The 19,840-nt window shown below is 54.6% G+C and overlaps 1 protein-coding gene across 3 annotated transcripts in view; it reads right to left on the bottom strand.

Annotated features, from left to right (window-relative positions):
• OPHN1 (oligophrenin 1) overlaps positions 1 to 19,834 on the bottom strand; it is a 50,983-nt gene extending 31,149 nt beyond the window's left edge. Inside the window, exons 1-3 of one of the 3 annotated variants that reach the window (XM_015626723.1) lie at positions 19,639 to 19,834; positions 5,064 to 5,159; positions 1,054 to 1,115 (exon numbers count right to left, since the gene is read on the bottom strand). In XM_015626723.1, the coding sequence (XP_015482209.1) occupies positions 1,054 to 1,115; positions 5,064 to 5,159; positions 19,639 to 19,792 (312 nt within the window). In that variant the 5' untranslated portion in view covers positions 19,793 to 19,834. Of the gene's footprint in view, positions 1 to 1,053; positions 1,116 to 5,063; positions 5,160 to 17,219; positions 17,292 to 19,638 lie in introns of those variants that run through there. The other 2 variants (XM_015626724.1, XM_033514028.1) reach the window with 2 other exon arrangements.
• Positions 19,835 to 19,840: the final 6 nt, after the last annotated feature.

The following is a 19,840-nucleotide window of genomic DNA, read 5'->3' as shown; positions in this document are numbered from 1 at the left end:
CACCATTACCATGAATCCACGTGAAATCTCATCCCAGTTTGTATCCCTGGCTCCAGCTCCAGCCTGGCACTGGGACCAGCTTGCTGTCTCCTCCCATCCCCACTTCCCTGACAGGCTCTGCCCCAAGCTCCAGGGAAGGGAGAGGGGAAGAGAAGGGGACAGGACACCACACAGCCACAGCCCTTCAGGGAATTTAAAGCTGATGAATATGGTGAGTGTGAAACCTCCCGAGGGAGCTGCTGTAAAACAGAACTGGTCCTACAAGTAGAGGGCAAAAAGCCCCAACTTTGAAAATTGGGCAGTGCCCATAATCCCTGAAACAATACCTTCCACTGCTTCCCCTACTGCCAAAGGAGCCACTATACCTGGGATGTAATTAATAATAAAGAAATACCTCAGTGCCTTCCTGGTTTCCTGCTGTTCCTTGCCTGCCCATGGACCCTCTGGTGCAGCCTGGCAGGAGCTCCTGCTGCTGCACGAGGCAGGGGAACGCAGAGCCAAGCAGCACATTCCTGGCACGCTGTAAGCTCTCCACCGAGCCTAACTTTCATGTTTTTCCTGGACTTAGGAGTGAAATGGGAAGCCAGCACTGGCTCTGGAGGAGCCCTGGAGAGGCTGTCAGAGGGCACATGGCAGCAGGATGGCAGTACATTGTACTGCAGGAGCTGGACCAGCACAGATGGGCTCAGGGACACCTGCCATCCTGCACCCAGCAAAAACTGAGCAAAAACACTTCTTGGTCTTTAACCCTTGGTTTCACCATAGAAGCAGCTGGTGAGCTGCCTGCACACAGTGCTGCCCCTCCAGCTGCAGGGCCTGGGGCTCTGTGCCTGCCTGTTCTGCCTGGGAGAGCCACAGCCCCCCACACCTGGTGCCAGCCCCATGCTCAGGGCCCACGGCCATGGGACCAGGGACCAGATGAGTACAAAGCACAATCCCTGTGCTCCCAGCTTCCCTGTGATGAGAAGCCTCACACCACACACATGGTGCTGTGGCTGTGATTTGGCATTCAGCTGTGCCAGGAATGACAGAGCCCAGTTCCCATCTCCTTACCATCATGGACCTCTCCAGCTCCACTTCGTGCAGCAGCTCCGCGAACTCCTTAAAGGACTCGGCTGTAAGGAAAGGAGAGCCTGGTCAGCAGAGCTGGGATGTGGCACCAGAGTGTGGGACACATGTCAGGACACCCCAGCGTGGCTGCACCCCCAGCAGGGCCATCTAAAGGCTGGCAAAAAAAAAGAGAAGAGGTGGCCCCTTTCAGCAGGAGCTGTGTGAGGCAGTGCCAGGTGCAGGCTGGCCTTGAGGGGTATTTATTTATGCAAGGGAGAGGAGGGTCTCCTACCCAGGGCAATGAAGGAGTGAAGGCCCTGGGAAGGTAGGAGGATGTTAATTAGCTTTTATTAGAAACTGTGTTATAGAGATTGCAATACAGGCGGCAGAGAAGGGGTAAATGAAGGGAAAGATCAAACAGGGGGAAGGGGAGCTGCCATCCCCAGGGCCTGCAGCAGGACAGGCTCCCACAGTGGGAGCTGTGGGCAGGACAGGGCTGCCTGGCCTGGCACCTCTGTCCCAGGAAGAGCTGCAGGTGATTGCCAGGACCAGGACAAGTGTGTCAAATGAAAACGACCTGTGATTCAGCGTTTAGCTGTCAAAGATCAGCACCAGGAAGCACAAAGTCCATGTACAGGAGGAAAGGCAGCAGGTGTAGACATGGTCACAGACACTGATACCACTCCCCAAAATGTTGGATGTGAAACAAAAAGATCTCATTGATAAGCAGTTGGGAGTCCAACTACAATAAAAACAGCATGAAACCTTTCCTTTAACAAACTGAAACAAGAATAATTTATCCTGGGGAAATAAAAGACTAGGTGGGAGTAGCTGACCACACACCAAGGGGGAACATGCAGCCCCTCTCTCTGCCCATCGAAGGACAACTTGGGAAGGGGCTGGGTTTGTGACAGGGGAGGAAACCTCGGCAGCAGAGCATTGACAGTGCCAAGCCAAACTCCCATCTCTCCAGGCTGCAAGGCAAGGCTGGGCAGACACCTGCCCATGCAGGTAGTGTGGCTGTGTGCTGGATGCCTGGGGAAACAACCTGATCACCCCAGTGCACCTGGGAACTACCTGGGAGTTAGCTGGGAAAGTTTCCCACAGTTCCAGCCTGCTCAGCACAGCGTGGGACAGGTCTGGTGGGTCCCAGGCTCCCTCTTGCCCTGGTGGGAACAGCCCAGAGTGGTTCTGTCACACCCCAGAGTTCTGCAGTTCAGACCCTCCCTCCCTGCAGCACGCTGGGCTGGGCAGGGAGCACACGGGGGGCACAGCAGGTGTACAGCAAGGCAGGCACAGGATTAGCTTGTCCCACAGGTCAGGGAGAGGATGCTCCTGTGCTCTCTGTGCGAGCTGAGCGCCCTCTCCCCTCATCCACAGCAGCACCTTGGCAGAGGTACCTGTCCTGCTAAAATCCAGCCTGAGGATTCATTCTGCAGCCGCCGAGACACACAAAAGGGAACAACTGCAGCCTCGTGACACGGGCCCTCAGCTGGCAGTGGCACAACAGACCTTCCTGATGAGTCAGGGACTTCTGAGCTCTCTCCTCCACTGAGGGCTCCAGCACCAGCAATGCAATGGCCCTGCAGCTCATGCTGCTCATGCCCAGGGCCACACGTGGCTGTCACTGTGGCTCCCCAGGACAAGGAGTACACAGACACCAAGGGCCTGAGCCAGGAAAAGAATTATCACAGGGAGAAAGAGAATCCAGCCCCAAACTTACAGGGAATATGTCAGTGCTTAAAACATTGCCTATCTGTTTTTTCCCCTTTGCTCTACAGGAAGAGCCCAGGAACATGTTTCCTGGCTCCAGTCACAGAGCAGCTCACTGAGTTTGACCCTGCACCACACACAAGGCTCAGATCCTGCAGTGCCTGGGAGCAGCGGGGTGGATCTGTGCTACTGGCCTGGGTCAGAATTTGCCAGCCCTTGCAGGGCACCTTGGAGCAGGGGGGCCACCAGCAGCCACAACCTGCACACCCACACCTGGAAATGCCAGAGTGACTCTGCTGGGCAGCCAGAAGTATTCCAGGAAGGTCCTTACAGCCAGAGTTCCTGTGCCTGGGAGGGAAGAACCTGACATCCCATTTCACTGCCCCTTTCATCTCAGCAGGAGTTGTTGATTTGGGTGCTGTGAAGTGACAGTGGAGGAACTGCAGGAGGGAGCACAGGAGGAGCTGCAGCTGTGGGGTAACACAAGTGTATCCATGATCTTTCCCATGCCCAGGGGAAGGTGCTGCTCACCACAGACAACATCAGCCCAGTGTCCTGACTGCCACCTGCAGTGTCCCCGCTGTCACCCGCTCGGGTGCCGGGCTGCTCTGAGCCCACACAACCAGAGAGCAGCGTGACTTTAGCTCTATTTACAAGCAAAACACGTTCTCTTGCAGCGCATAAGAAGGGCCTGTAAGTGTTCTGCTTCACTCCCATATCCTGCACATCAAGTGAGCTCTACACTCCCACGCAGATCCCTGGCACCCAGGCAGGAGATGGAAGCTGCTGCGGAGATGTCAACGCCCCACTGCTGTGTCAGGAATAAGGAAGCCTCAACCCCTGCAGGCACACCAGGGCTTGGGTGGGAGGAGGAACACAGCCCAGGCTTCTTCACAGGGAAACTGGGAACCTCTTCTTGAAGAAGCAAAACAAATACTCCCCAGCAAAACTGGAGGGAAACATACTCCTTTCACCGCAGAGGATTTTACATCTGCTGTGATCTCTTCTTGCTCTCCCTCATCCCACAGTCCCTTTATTCAACCTCTGTCATTCCCAGCAGCATTGCTTGGTCGTTGGAGCTCAGTCCCTTCCAGCCAAGAGGAGGGACACTCCTTTCCTTGCATGGCTGTTTGCCTCAGACCCCTCAGCTCCCAGGAGGGGCATTTACATGGCAGAGTTCTCCCCGCCCTGACCCACATGTGTTTGGAAGCTCAGCACCTCTGCTGCTGTTAGATTTGACTCATTTCCAGAGGGTTTCACCCAGAGACCTTCCATAAAGCAAACAAGCCTTGGAAGGACAGGCTGCAATCTGCTTCACGTGGCTTTAAATACAACAGCCCAAGGAACAGGCTCTACTTCCTTCCCCTTCCGACAGCAGCCGAGAGATCTGACACCAGCAATGTCACACTGCTGCCACTCTTCAACTGCTGCCTGACAAAAGCTGGTTTTCCTTTTTTCCCCTTTTATGTGCAGCCCTTGGGAACAGCCTGGAAAAGACCCTGTGCCCTGGTCCCACCCCATGAATGCCCTGTGAGCCTACGGGCAGCCCCAGCCCCTCAGCCCAGGCAAGTGGCCCAAGTGTTTTGTCTGATGGGGCAGGGTCAGAACCTTGGGGGCTGACCTGTTGTCCCTCCTGCAGCCCCTGTCCCCCCTGCAGGGTGTGCCAAGAGCAGATCCATGTGACATGTGTGGGGTTTGGGGCATTAAGGCCCTTCGGGTCAGCCCCCAGGCTGTGGATGCTGAGTGACTCCCAAAGCTGTGCCGTGGGAGGGCAGGGATGTAACGCGGCTCCAGGATCACTAATCCCCGAGCAGATGTGCAGGGAGCAGCCCTGCAAGGCTGCCTAGGGAACAGCCAGCCATTGTTTCCCATTTGAGACACATCCAGCAATCCTTTTTCCCAGCAGTTTGCAGCCTGGTGCCTCTGCAGGGCAGAGTGGGGCAGCTTGTTCCTGTGAGGCCCTTCCAGCACAGCAAAGGCAGCTCTGGGAGCAGCACCCGCTGGGCTCCACTGCAGCCCTGGGAAGAGGGGCTGGCTGGGAGGGCAGCACCACGCTGCCTCCTCCCCAGCACCTGGCAGCACGGAGCAGGCCCAGAGCCATGGAAAACCTCTGCAAATTGTCCGCTGAATTGGGAATGTGAAACTCGACCCGTGACTGCTCGACTTCATAAAATAAGCCCTGGAAGAGCTGCCTGGAACACAGCTCCTGAGGCTGCTCAAAAACCAGCAGGCAGGCTAATTCCTAGAGAGGGACACTGTTCCAGTTACTGGAAGCCTGCTTCAAAAAGCAGAGAACTCACCAATATTGATCTCATCATCCGTCAGTGTGTCACCGATGAAGTCGAACTGGAAGGACTGCAGAGTCTGGGAGAACTTCTGCACTGCTGAGGAGTATCCTGGAAAAGGACAGAGCAATCAGCTGGGGGTTTCTGCAGTTGTTCTACAGAGGCTGTACATCTTAGGAATTTATTCTGAATGGAACAGGACCATAGGAAGGTCGTTATGAAAATCCATAGGCATTGGGAATTTCAGCCCTGAAGAAAATGCTGCAGCATTAATAACCCTCAGAGGCTGCAGAGAGCATTGGATTTGGGTTTTTTCTCTCCCTGAAAAAGCCTCTGCAGCACTGATGGATGCACCACACGGTACAGTGACTGATCGATGGCCTTGTGTCCAGCCACATACAGGAAGGGACACTGACACACTTCCCTGCAGGAAGACATTCAGGAGATACTCAGGGCTCTGTGTGCACCAGCACAGCTCCTTGGAGCACAGGGGCTGTCAGACAGGCTGGCCACTGTTCACAGGAATCGTTTCATAATATGGGAGAAAAATCTGTAGAGTCAGAAAATAAATGTGAGGAAAAAGGCAGGACTAAAAATAGCTGTCCCTCTGTGGGGTCACGGACACAGACAGGCCCTGAGGGAAGGACAGTGCCACGGAGCACTGAGCTGAGCCAGGAGGCTCAGCTGGGCTTGCCTGGGCACCCACAGATGGCCCTGGGACCTGCTGCTCCCGCTGGTGAGGAACAGTCCGGGCTGGAAGCAAAGAAATTGCCTGATGTTTTCTGTGGCTCAGTCCAAATTATTTTTGGAACTTCCAGAGACGTTTCTGGCCCAAAGGATGCTTTGTGTCTTTGCACCCTGTGTGGCTGGACGGCGTCTGCTGGCATTGGCAGAGGGGCCCTGGGACGTGACAGTGACACCACAACAGAGCCTGACCCAGGGCCAGCGGAGACAGCACACTCACTGGATTGACCACATCATCCTGCACAAAGCTGCAACAGTTCCTGAGGTGCAAACAGAAGGAGGCTGCACTCACCTGACCTCAGAGAGTAGCATGTAGGCGACAAAAGGAAAAGCAAAGGAATAATGTTAGACTCTGATTTATACTGCTATTTTCTCTAATTTGGGACTCCAGCTATAGACATAGGCCCAGGCTGGACTCTTTTGTTGCAGTGCACTGAGATGGCACTTTTAGAAATTCATGAAATTACCATTGTAATTCAGGAAATTACAATTGCATTACATGTAATGGCACAGACATTAACGGGTAACCAGCTCCCACCACTGCTGCCAAACCAGCACCATGATTGCTGCATATAGGAACTTGTTGGTTTTTTTTTTATTTGAAAATAAAACTTAAAAGTGTGGTGGCAATCATGGGATGTTCTGAAATGCTACTGTGAAGGAGAGAGAAAAATTGGACAACATTGAAATGGATGTTGGGGAAAAGACATCAAGTTGCCTGTGTGGGATACTGGCAGGTCCCCAGACTGCCCTGCTTTCACTGCCCCAGGTCAGGAGCTCCTGACCCTCCCCAGGGTCCCTGGGCAGGCAGGGGTGGGGGCACTGCTGGGTCCCTGATGCAGGCTCAGAGTGCAGCCCCTGCTTCTCCCTCAAAAGCCTCGTTCAGCAGCTCCCTCTGATGGGTCAAACCTTTGCTCCTGAATGGGCAGATTCAGGCCTGAATGTCGCTATTTAGCCCCAGCTGCCAGGGGCTGGAGCACGTAAATGGGTGAACTCTCGCACAGAACGATGTCATTGACTTGATGGAAAACCTCAGCAAATAATTCCCCCTCAGTCCCCCAGTGCTCGCTCAGGCCAGGCCGGAGGCTCATTCAGCCCTCGCTCAGGGGAATCTTTGTTCATCCCCCTGCAAATCCCCATCCCTGACGCTGCTGTAGCCCCATCCAGCTCCTCCCCTGCTGCTGGCCAAAGGTGATTTTCAATCCCTCCTTCCAAACACCCCTCCCAGACCAGTGTGTGTCCTTGAGCCGCTCTGAAAGCAGCAGCATCCCCAGCCAGCACCCATCTCCATCCATCCATCCATCCATCCATCCATCCATCCATCCATCCATCCATCCATCCATCATCCATCCCCTCCATGGGGGCAGGTGACAGGGCACCACAGCTCTGGTGGTCCTGTGAGCCGGGAGCACGGCAGCACACACAGGTCCCACAGGTGGTACCTGGCAGGGACAGAGGGTCTCCATGTGCCATGTGTCCCTGTCAGCCCAGAGGAGAAGGAGGGAGAGAGGGAGAGGGGGTGTGAGCCCACACCATGTGTGCCTGGCAGGCTCTGGAGGAGCTCTTAATGGAAACCAGGCTTCTCCAGACCAACACAACTCGACTCCCACACGTAGTGAGCCTTGGCTGAACATCAGCTCCTGACAGAGCTCCTGTGTGCATGCACGGGACAGCATCGCTGCTGCTGCGGCACTGCCACAGCTCTGGGGGGTGACAGGGACACAGCACAGGGCTCACTGACTGCTGGCAGCAGGGGACAGCTCTGGGGGGTGACAGGGACACAGCACAGGGCTCACTGACTGCTGGCAGCAGGGGACAGCTCTGGGGGGTGACAGGGACACAGCACAGGGCTCACTGACTGCTGGCAGCAGGGGACAGCTCTGGGGGGTGACAGGGACACAGCACAGGGCTCACTGACTGCTGGCAGCAGGGGAAAAGAGGATGTCCCCACCCGGGGGCTGTGTCCCTGCAGGGCCCAGCACCAGGCTCTGAGGCACAGAACTGGTGTCAGGGCTCAGACACTCAGTGGGACGTTGCCCCTTCCCCTGGTGGCACACAAATGGGAGGGTGGTGATATCAGCGATGAGGCAGGGAAGGGGGACCAGGGGGAAAGGGATAAGCCATGGCCACAGGAAAGAGGCTTGACCACAGGAAGGAGCCAGCAGGAAGAGATTTGCTGTGTGGAAAAACGGGGCTCCATCCCACGCTGGGCGAGATAAGCCCGCATTCTCCCTTGTTTTAAGCATCGGAAATGTTTTCCCTCCCAATACAAACACGGTTGCCAAAGGCTCCTGCTCTGCACCCCCAGAGCCTGGCAGGAGGGAGAGGCAGCTGCAGGGCCTGTCCTGCTCCCCCAGCACCAGGACACAAGGATCAAGGAATAATGCCATGCTCCAAGCTGGAATATCCCTGTGAACAACACGCCAAGGCTCAGCACTCGGCACTACCCCAACGACCCTGCCTGCTCAGCCTGTTTCCATGGAAACACACCAAAATGAATTTGATCAAGAGTCCTCAAGGACTCCTCTCCCTTCCAGCCTGAGGAAGCGATGCCAAGTTTCACCATTTGTGGTTACAATAATTTACTCTTCCAGTCCAAATGAAGCTCCATCCCTGCACAGAGTGGCCCCAGACGGCTGCAGGGCAGGAGCACCAGTGCCAGCCGTGCTGGCCTCAGGGGGCACACAGAGAACTCAGGGCTGCTTCATGTGTGGACAAACACACCTGCAGGACCAGCAGCTCTGGAAGGATGTGCCTCACAGCCTGCTCACTAAGGACCTACAATTCTCATTTCAACCTTTGACAGCAACCACAGGTAACCAAAAACCACAAGAAAAAAAGCTCTGCTACCGCTGCAAAAGCCACAGGTCTCTGACAAAACACAAACACAAGCTGAGCCCCAAACCAGGCAGTGCTGCTGCTTTTTCCTCCAGTGCTTAGAATTTAAACCAGAAGGAAACCATCACCTCAGAAGAGAACCATGAGGGAACAGGGTGAGCAGACACGGTGAGAGAATGGGGCACAGAGGTGCTGCTCAAGGGTCTGCAATGCTCTAGGTGTCACAGGTGCACATCCTTAATTAGCTTTACTAATTGCAACCCCGGGGTCACAGTCTGTGTGACTGCAGTGGTCCTCTGTTCCCAAGGGAGGAAACCATGCCCCTGAGCACATGGAAACAGAAGTGGCCATGACAACCAAGCGGTGCCAGCTATGGGGACCAGCAGGATCTCCCAGCCAGGAGAGGAGGGCCCTGCCTGGGCTGCCTCATTTAACACCACGGGGACACAGTGGGACATCGGGTGTGACACAGGTGCAAAGGACAGCCTGGTTTTTAGAAATAAACACTTTGACAACCAGCTGTGCAGGAGAGTGGCTGTGGAGGGTACAGATTGGCCAGGGCCAGGCTGCCAGCACCTCCTCCTGTTATCCACACCCAAACAGCCCTTGTTTATATGACACTCGTTGGCTGTACAGCAGCTGGTATATACAGCTTCTTCCTAGGAAACTGCCAGGTGGGAATTGCTGCTCCTCCAGAAGCTAAGGGGCAGAGCAAGCAGTGGGCTCAGCAGCCTTTTGGCTAATGCCCATCACACGCTGCTCCCAGGGCATTGCACTGCAAATTAAGGAGGAAAAAACAAAAAAAAAAAGGAGGAAAAAACAAAAAAAAAAGGAGGAAAATACCGCCCCCGCCCCCCCAACCTCATTATCTTTGCAATCACTGGCCAGTGACACTTCCAGTGCAAAGGCAGTCCTGAGTTTAATTTGACTCAGGTGAAGGCATGAATGGCTGAGCAGTGATGGGGCTGCAGCATCCCTGTCCTGCTCCTGGGAAGGGACAGGATGTCCCAGCCCGCACTGGGAGGTGGGAAGTGACTTTCAGTGATCTCCCTGCCTGCACCTACACATGTGCAGTTGGGGAAGAACAGCCAGCAGACATTTCCAGGGGGGAAAAAGCAATTCCTGAGGTTCTGCATCCGCCTGGCCCACAGATTGCAGTGCCAGAGCAACTCAGTCACAGCTTCAGCAATCCACGAATAAACCCCATAAGGAATCAGTAGGGAAAACACAGCCTGGCTTTGACTGTGGCAGTGCAAATACCCAGAGCAAAACTAAGCAGGAGCTCCATCTTTGCATTTTGCTTTCTTCTCCTCATCTGGAAAACAGAACTATCAAAGCTGGCCATACACTTTCTTTTCAAATAAGCAAACAAAAGACAATAAAAGTTCACTCTGCCTTTAAACAAGAGCATTTTAAGACATGGAAATTTTTTGGGTTGGCATCTAAACCCTGGAAATCCATTTTTGTCTGGGAAACGTTGCAAGACCGTGACACACAGGAGCTGAGGACACACCTACATTTCCTACCAATGGTCCCTGTGGATGACTTTCTCCTCCTTGGTGGAGAGCTGTGCACAGCACACGTACAGCATGAGAAATTCTGCTTTTCCCAGCATGCAGGGACAGGGCTGTGATTCCTGAGGAGAAAATAACGTGCCCATTGTTACCAACTCCTGCCAAAGAATTCCCCAAGGAATTGCATCACTAAGGAGATGGAGCTGATCACCGTCACCACCCTGGGGACAAAGTTCTGGACAGAGTACCTGACCCACTGCTTCCTGGGAATTCTCTGTCCTTGCAGCAGAGTTTTAGGAGCCAACACACAAAGTAAGTGGCCAAGGGGCCAGGCTCTGCCCCGAGCTGTTGGATTTACACTGTGTGTACTACCTGCATGAAGTTCCCCAGTCTCTGTGCCACAAAAATACCTCAGCCTGGAAAGCCATGAGCTCCCCCATGCTGAGCCCAGGTGTGCCATCAGGATCAGGAGTCTCATGGAACACTCCCAAATACTCTACAGCTGCTCAAACACAGAAACGTGCTGATTTTCTCAGATGAGGATAAAAAAAATAACCTTCCAGGTCAGCCTTCTAGGTAGTCCCAAATCCACAGAGGATCCTGCAGGGAATCCAGCCCTCCTGGTGCTGCACAGAGGAGAGATGCTCACCACTAGGGAGCTACAGAACAGCCCAGGACAGGCAGTGCCTGGCATTGACCCAGGGCAAGCCGTCCGCAAGTGCCCCTGAAGGCTCTGTGGGGACTCAGAATCCCTGACACATTGGACAAAGGCCATTTTTCCCACAGTGACACGGGTTTTCCACTTGCCAGGAGTAAGTGGCTAGCATGAACTGCTAAAAATAACTTGCTATATTTAGCTGTGCTTTACAAATCTCTTGCAGAGGAATTTACTGGATGTCTCACACCCTGTCACACATTTACCTCTCCTAATCAGCCCTTCATTGACTGAGTTGTTCATAAGCTGCTGCTTCCCTTTTCACAGCCAGTCCAGCCCAGGCTCCAGGCAGAACAGGGCTGTGCTCCCAGTAAAAAGACAGTTCTCAGTACCTCTCCCTAGCCAGTGACCTTTTGCTCTGCAAGCTGGTTACCTGCCCTCTGGACCATCATCTCCACTCACACATCCCCCTCCCACTCTCCCTCACCCTCTAGAGTTTCTCTTTTCCATCCTAAACTTCAAATCTTTGATTCTCATAAATTCTTCTCCTTTCCCAGCCAGCCTTGTGGGAAGTGCCCTAACGTGCTTGATGAGCTTATTCTCTTATTTACTGTTAAATTAAATACCCAAGGACCTAGACAGCAATGGTTCACACTCATCATTCTCATGCCTGCCTTATCTCCCTCATTGCCTGAAGGAAACCAGCTCTGCCAGACCTGCCATGCTCCAGAAGAGCTGGCAAAGGTCTCGAGGCTGCACCTCGAAGCTCAAGACAGCTGAACACACAGAGGGGCTTTCCTGGATGCCTGGAGCACAAGGAGATAGATCATGGGTCTCCTCACCAACAGCTTTGGCAACATATCAGCCCAAAACCCCAACCAAAACACAAAGCAACCAAGCAAGACTGGAAGGACAATGAAGTTTTGGGGCATATTGGTCTGCTTTGGAGAAAACTGGGAGTGATGTGGGATACAGCTTCTAGGAGGAGGACACACTCTCACCCTCCCTTGGATTAAGTTATCCAGCATCTTCTTCCCAAGGTCTCCACAGTGACAGATCCATTGATCAGGAAGAGAATCACGCAGCAGAACCACATTTCAAAGCAAAGACATGGAACACACAATTCTCCCAGTGACACTCACTGGCTTGTACTGGTTTCCTAGAGAGCAACACTTTGGGCTGTATGTTTAATATTTTTATAAGGGATGGTCTGTTGGATGAATTGTTTTTAACGTCTTTTGCTTCTGAAACACAAGGGCAGCACAGGATGCTGCAGCACAGCCTCCTGCCTGGCTCAGCTCAGCCAGGGCACCCCCGCTCTCCCCACAGCAGCAAAACTGCCGCTGGCATCAGCACGTCCCTTAGTGCTCCTCAGCATGAGCCATGGGTAAAACTGCACTTTGGAAGGCTGAACTTCTCAGAGAGTGGCTTTTTCCCCTTTGGCATTTTGCTGGCCTTTCAAATCAACCTTGCAGCCCTGCAAAGCTGGAGGAGTTGCTTCAGCAAAACTGGAAAGAGACACGGGGCAGCCAGCCCAGAGCACGTGGCCAGCTGAAATGGAAGCTAAGAAAAGATGAGCGGCGTTAGAAATCCGCAAAAGTGGTGAAATGAGCAGTAAGAAATAATCCAACTGCTTTTTAAACAAATGCTCCTGGGGTGGCAGAGGCAGAGAAGAGTCACGAAGGAGGAAACGCCATCACAGGTCTCTGGTTCCCCACAGACCCATGGGGCTGGTGCTGCCATACCTGCAGGAATTTCAGACCACCTGGTGTCCCAATCCAGCTGTTGGCACACCAGGGAATTGCTCAGCACTGCCCTGGAGCGCAATGAACCCGAGTGTAGGAGGGAGAGCCACAGCTGGGGGACAATGCCCAGCTCTGTGGGCACCGGCACTGCTGGTGGAAGCTCCTGGGCAGTTCCTGTGCTGGGCAGACAGCGGCTCCCAAATGCTTTCCTGAGAACTTCCATCACCAAGGCTGCTGGATGCCTGCTCCTGCAGCAGGCACGGCCAGGTGAGTGGGGATGGTGCTGCCAGGTGAGCCCTGGGGATGGCAGTGCCAGGTGTGGCTGTCACAGCCAGGTGACACTTTGGGGCTGGAAGCCAAGCAGGCAGCCAGGTGGAAGCGGGGTGAGGCTGGCAGGCGGCTCTGCCTGCTGCACCTCTTTATACACCTGTTTACATCACTGTCTCACAGAAGCCAGTCACCACCTTCAGAACACCAGCCTGGAAACAGGTCCTGGGGCTGGGGAACGAACGACAGAGTCCTTAAAAAATAGAAATACACAAAGCTGAGCCATGGAAAACAAATGGATTTTCCCGTCCCTTGGGAGGAGTGAGCTGTCGGGGAGGGGCTGCAGCCGCTGTCCCAGGGGCATGAGGGGAGCGAGGGCAGAGCCGCAGAAATCCCCGCGGCGCTCCGAGAGCAGCCGAGCGGGCTCTTGGCACGGGGCTCTGGCCGGAGCGCAGGGCAGGGCGTGCTCCGAGATCCGCGGCTCCCCGCGGCACAGGCAGGACGGACACGGGGAAAACAAACACCAAAACAACGGACTCTTATCCGGGGCAGAGCACGAGCAATCCCCACGGAGGCGTCTCATGATCTGCAGAGCCCTCGCATGCGTCTCCCCTTCCCAGGCAGGGCAGGTTCCGACCGCGCTCGCTCCAAGCGCCGATGATTTCAGAGTTTCCCTCGATAAGGGGCTGGGCAGGGGCCAGCTGAGTCACACAGCACGCCAGGGACGGATCGCCGCAGAATTACCGGCGATCTGGGTGCGAGGAGGAATGCGCATCCCTCCTGCTCCAGGCTGGGAGGCGATGCCAGCGTGGCCATGGCCTGTCCTGCACCGGCTGGAACCTCCCGGGAGACTCCTGGGCACCGACACTGGGGCAGCCGGACCTGCAGAGCACACTTAGGGGGGGTTGCCAAGAGCTATCCCCACTCTGGGCTCCTCTGCAAGGATTTGGGGGGTCTGGCTTTGAGCTTCCACCTCAAAGGGTCCCCCGATGCTCTGCAAGTCACCAGTTCATCCTGTGATGGAACAGGAACAGATTTTGTTCCTTGTTCTCCATCCTCAGAGCTACAAGGGTTAGTAACATTAATAAACTTCTTCTTGTTTTAAACATCCCCAGGCTCTTCAAAATCAGGCTTAGCTGGGGGGAACAGGATAAAAAGGAGAGAGATCAGACTGAGAGAGCACTTCTGGGCTGTACTTATACACTTTATCTCAGGCTGCTCTGCTTGGTCTGACCACTTGGTCTTATCATCACTTGAACAACTCACGACCACACGTTCACCAGCGTAGGGAATTCGGTGAGAAGAAAGGACGTGGGGCAGAGAGGCTAGGTTTGAATGTGCCCCGGGAGAAAACAGCCAGCACAGGCCAGTGTGGACAATCCACCATCCCCAGAACAGAAACAACAAGGTTCCAGAAGCTTTCTTATGCACACGTGTCAGAACTTCAGACAGAAGCTTCCAGTGTTTGGAAGATTTGTTAATGCTGAGTAAGGAAAAATAACTGCTGCCTCTTGAACTTATCCAGTAGTTCCAAAGCTGCTGCATTTTGGTGCTCAGTACCTGTAAATGGTGCTGATTGTTCACCAGATTTTTTTTTCTATGAACCCACAGTTCTCCAAACCTCTACGTTCCTGCCAGGCAGTGCAGCACAGCTCTGAACACCACAGCCCCCACAGCAGCACCTGCTCCTCTGACCCTGGAGAATGGCCCAACCTGGCACTGCAGGCCCTCCCTGCAGCCCAGATCCATGGCTGGGCAGCCAGGGATCAGTGCCAGAGCCACGCTGTGTGGGCAGGAGGATGCAGCGTGGCCAGGATGTGCCACAGGTGTCTGCGCTGCAGCAGAACCGAGCGGGCACTCCACTGTCACTCCACAGAGCCAGGCTGGCACCCAGCAGGACAGAAGCCACCTGTGAAAAACTGGGATGCCACATCCCTAGTTACCAGTGTGACACTAGCAGCATTAGGAAATAAAATATTCCAACAATACCTCGAGAAAAGCTGAGTCCTCATACAGTGACTCAAGAGGAAACTCTTAGGTCAGCAGCAGTGCTGCTGTGAGCCGTGGGCTGTGAGACACACAGAATATGGATAACACCCACATCCTCCCAGGGAAGCAGCCAGAAAAGGCAGTTGAAGATGGATGAAAAGCTCCCTGCATGCCTCATGTGCAGCACAAGAAAAAATATCCTTGAACACGTGAAAACAACTTCACCTCTTGTCCCGGCCCCTCATTCTGCTGTACACAGGCAAGTCCTCAGGAAGCTCATCTGGGCTGGAAAAAGCCATCACAAAATACTGCACGTTGGTTTGTTTAATGTGCTCAAGCCTGGTCCAGAGCCCTCCCACCAGCCCCCAGGCTGGCAGGGACAGGGCTGGCTTGGTGCCTGTGCCAGCCACCCCTGCCCACATTCCTGCCCCGGGCTTCCCAAAACAAACCAAGCCCTGGGCACACCTGGGCACAGATGGAGCAGTGTCAGCAGCAGAAGCCAGGGGTTCCCAGGGGAAGGCTGGGGTACTCAGAACTGCAGCAGGGAGGGAGGAGGGGACAAGGAACCAGGCCTGGGGCCACCACAGCACGGCCACACCATCCTGTGCCCAGCCTGGTGCCTCAGCCACCGGTAAAGCAAAGCAAACCCAACAGCTCTGCCCAGCCAAAGAGCTGCTCCAGGGGGCACAAAACCCAGCAAACACATCCCTGAGCCCTGGAACACAGAGTGGGATCTGCCTCACAGCTGGATCTGGTAGATCCTGTGCTGGCCCCTTGTCTCTCCCGCCTGCACTGAGGATACGGCTCTGGCGCTGGGGATGAGTTGGCTTTTGGGAGGGTTTTTGTTCTTTTTTCTGCTATTGTGTTTTAGTCTCTGGTTAAAGCACGTCTGGTTTAGATTTGCACCAACTGGGGCCCTAGTTTTGTGCTCAGAGCTTGCAGCCCAGGAGCAGGAGCTGTTGGCTGCAGAGGCCCTCTGCCCACCTGTGCTGAGGATGCCTGCAGGGACCAGATGCTCCCAGGGAGAGCTGGGGTCTGGCTATGGGTGTGATGTCTTTTGAGACAGAGCTGGGAAGTCAGGAGACAATTTTAGAAATTACCAGCAGTAACTGGTGCCCTTAGTGGCTGAAATCCCCAGTGAGGATGAGGAAGACCAGCAAGGAGCTGACAGGCAAAAGAGATCACATTATTGCGGGAGGAGAGTGATCCAGCAGGTCATTTCCCCCCTGCTCCACACTGTCTCTTGGCTGAGCTGTCTTTGTGGGACAGACATTGTCACTGCAGCACCTCAACACCCAGCTGTGCCTTGCAGCAAAGCTGCTGCTTGTCTGGAGCCTCTCCTGGTGTGGGATAGACTCCTTCTCCCCCTTTTTCCAGAGGAGCTTTAGGGTTGTTTAGACACAGCCCCCAGGATCTGGCTGTAACATACTGCAGGAACAGATTCCAGCCATTGTCCCCACAGCCTTCCCATCAACCAGGACATGGGGTTCTGGAGAACTGGGCAGACAGGACACTCTGGGTGGCTCCAATCCCATTAAAATAACCTGTTCCAATGCTATGCTGCTTCCCACGCTGCACAGCATGAAACCCCCAGGCACCACATCCAACAACAGCACAGAAACCTGCCCAGAACAGGTGTGCCATGCTGAGGGACACAGCAGTTCCCTGAGGGGACACTCCAGTTCCCACACACAGCTCTGTGGGACCTGCAGGGAGGATGATGATGGTGGGACCTTCCCTGGGTGTCCAAGGAACCCCATTTGTGGGGAAAAGCTCACACAGTCCCTACACATTCCTTTATCCTGTTATCCTTCAGAGTGAAGTGCTCACAGTACCAGGGGAGGCTGGGAACCACCAGCACAGTCCCAAGCACTCTGCAGAGCTCCGTGCTGGACAGAAATCAAGTGCAAAACCACATACACAACATTTGCATGAGAACTCACAGCTCCTCGAGCTTCAAAGGACAGCTTTCACCATCACAGCACTCACAGGTCCTAATGAGAAAAGCCTCCCTCTGACATTTCTCCAGCTCTATTTGATATTTAATTGGGAGAGAAGATCAAAGACCAGGGGAAATAGGTGGTTTTGCATTATCATACACACAGCAGAGCACAGTGAGCAGGAGAGATTAAAGAAACACACACTGAAGCACAGAAAGGAACTGCTGTAAAGCAGCCATTCTTACAGCCACAGTGATGCCATGGAGTCACAACTTCTGACACCCCAGTGGCCTGAGCATGTGTGCCCTGAGCGAGGCTCCCCTGTCACAGCACACTGGCCATGGCAAGCTCTGGGCATGCACAGGCTGCTGCTGGAGCCAAATCCCCAGTGCCCACATCAGGTCCTGATCCTGGCCAGCCCACGGGGATGGACACCAACATGAAAGGACAGACACCCCCCAGTCCTTCTCCCTTCCTACCCAGGGACAGGCCACGGTGGTTTCAGCACTGCCAGTACAACGTGAGGGACCAGCATCGTCACTTGGCACTGCCAGTGGCTCTCCATCCTCCTGGCACGAAAAACAAGGGACACAGCCAACTTTACAACAAAAATAATTTCCATTTCAGACCCAAAGTATTATTTTCTATTACTGGCTTTCACACCCAAGACTGTTACAAATGAGTATTATTCTCTACTTTAGTCAGTTTAATTCCCCACTTGGCAATACCAAATGCTTCGTTTCCTTATGATGTCCCAAGCAGTTGTGACTATTCAGCTGTTGGGGAGGTGTCAGCCAGCAAGAGAAATTACCACACTCAAAGGCAGCACAGGTAGGGCTGTGACTGCAGGATGACCCTCCCCAGGATATGGTGGGCTGCAGTCTCTGGAAGAGCTTCACCCCTGGAATTTTATTTGTTCCAGCTGGTGACATATCAGTGAGGGAATGGAACCAATTTCTCTCAATCCATGAAAGGCCAAGGGAGTTAAAAGCTCCCTAAAGTGCCCCCCTCATTCAGGTAACCTGGCCTTGGGCACTTCCAGGGATGGGGCAGCTACAGCTTCTCTGGGCAACCTCTGCCAGGGCCTCGCCACCCTCACAGGGAAGAATTTCTCCCCGTTATCCATCTAACTCTGCTCTCTTTCAGTTTGAAGCCATTCCCCATTGTCCTGTCACTCCATCCTGTGTCCAAAGTCCCTCTCTACCCTTCTTGTAGGCCCCTTCAGGTACTTCACCCTCTATCCTCATTGGATCTCACTCTCCTGAAGAGACCACCACCACTTCTGCATCCCAGCAGCTCAGGGCACCTCCACCCCATCCTGTCAAGGGGCACAGGATTGTCAGCCATGGCTGGTCATGGTGAGGCCATGGCCAGTGAGTAGCCCAGATTCCCACCCACAGCTCCACATGGATAGGATTCAGAGATAAATCTATTTTTTTAAAGTTATCTGTTAACTAAACACAGAGAGCTGATGGAAGCCCAGGCAGGACTGGCCCCAGCACCTCCCTGGCAGCCTGCTGGATCAGCTACAAAAACACCCCACAGCATTTCAGGCAAGAAATCCTCAGCCCTGGGGGTTCTCACTGCTGTCTGGGTGTGCTCTGCTTTCTTCTGCTTCTGCCCTTCCTCCTTGGCCAGTCTCCCTGGGCTGAGTCTGCTGACCCAGCGAAATCCCTCACATCCCTGGGCACTACAAACACCGAAAAGGGAAATGGTTTTGAACAAAGTGATGAAGAAAAGCATTTCCATTAGCAAGCAAGTTTGTTTTAATCCCTCTGATTTCCATTTTGTTGGGTTGTTTTGTTTTGGGGTTTTTTTTGCCCTGGATTGTGCAGAGATTTGGGTTTTTGTACCTACGTTTAGGTCTCACAGCCCTGTGACGTCGGCAGTTTCAGTCACACCAGCTTTTGTCTCTGCTGCTTCCAGATGGGCAAACACGGGCTATTCCAGCCACTGCCTCGATAACAAGGAAGCTCTGAATTATTCTGAACAAAAGGGCAGCAGCTAAACCTATTAACACCAACTGAAACCAACCAGCTGGCAGGAAAACCGTGTGTGACCAGCGTGGATTGTCTGTGTCCCTCCACTGCCCCCGTGGATGCTCTGCTGGCCTGGGCCTGGATTCTACTGCATCGGTAACAGCAGAGAATCGTGGAATCATTTGGATTGGAAAAGACCTTTAAGATCATGGAGTCCAGGAAGGCGTGGGAGACGACACAGGGAAGGTGTGTACAGAGGTGTATCCACAGCTGCGGGGAGGGAAAACAAATCTAAGCAGTCAGAAGGTCAGTGTCAAACACGTGGGACTCGGTGGTTTCAGGTGACACAACCTGGCCCAGGTGCTCTGCTGATCTGTCAGCACTTCTGAACAGGCGATTCCCGCAAAGCCAGCACTGAAATCGACATTTCACTGGGGAAAATGCTCACCGTGATTTAAATGACAGAACACCGACAACAAAAGGACTTAGAGCAGGGCGCTGCAGGGCCCCTCTGATGCCCACAGTGGTCCCCAGGGGGATGAGATGCCCACCGATGACCCCGCCGCGCTGCCCCGCGCCCGGGAGATGCAGAATAACGGAGCACCCTTCCCGAGCGGGGATCACCGTCCCCAAACGAGCGGACACATCCCCGGGAAGGCTCGGCCGGTCCCGCCGCCGCTGTCAACCCTGCGAGAGGGGTCACCCGGCCTGTCCCCGCGTGGGGACAGCTGCGGGTGGCCCGGGGTGGCAGCGAAGGGACAGGGACACGCCGGGGGTGGCGGCCGCTGCCCGGGGAACGCCAGCGCTCCCCGGAGCGATGCCGGGCACGGGCCCAAAGCGGCTCCAGCGCGGGGCTGCAGGCGATGCCCAGGGAACGGGACACACCCCAGTGACCGGACCCCCGCCCCGGCCCGCTCACCGCGGATGGCGGCGATGAGCGCGTTGCCGTCCTTGATCACCTCCTTGATGAACTTGTTGGTTCGCTCCAGCTCCTGCTCGTAGCACTTGAGGCGCTCGCGGAAGTCGGGGCTGTCCAGGTAGCAGTCGCTGAACTCCAGCGGCGGGTGCCCCATGGCCGCGGCTCGGCCCGGCTCCGCCGCGCTGCGCCTACGGAGCGCTGC

This window comes from Parus major, chromosome 4A (genome assembly GCF_001522545.3).
Source record: "Parus major isolate Abel chromosome 4A, Parus_major1.1, whole genome shotgun sequence".
Taxonomy (NCBI): domain Eukaryota; kingdom Metazoa; phylum Chordata; class Aves; order Passeriformes; family Paridae; genus Parus; species Parus major.
Note: the sequence above shows the minus strand (reverse complement) of the source record. Positions and strands in the feature narration are given on the sequence as shown.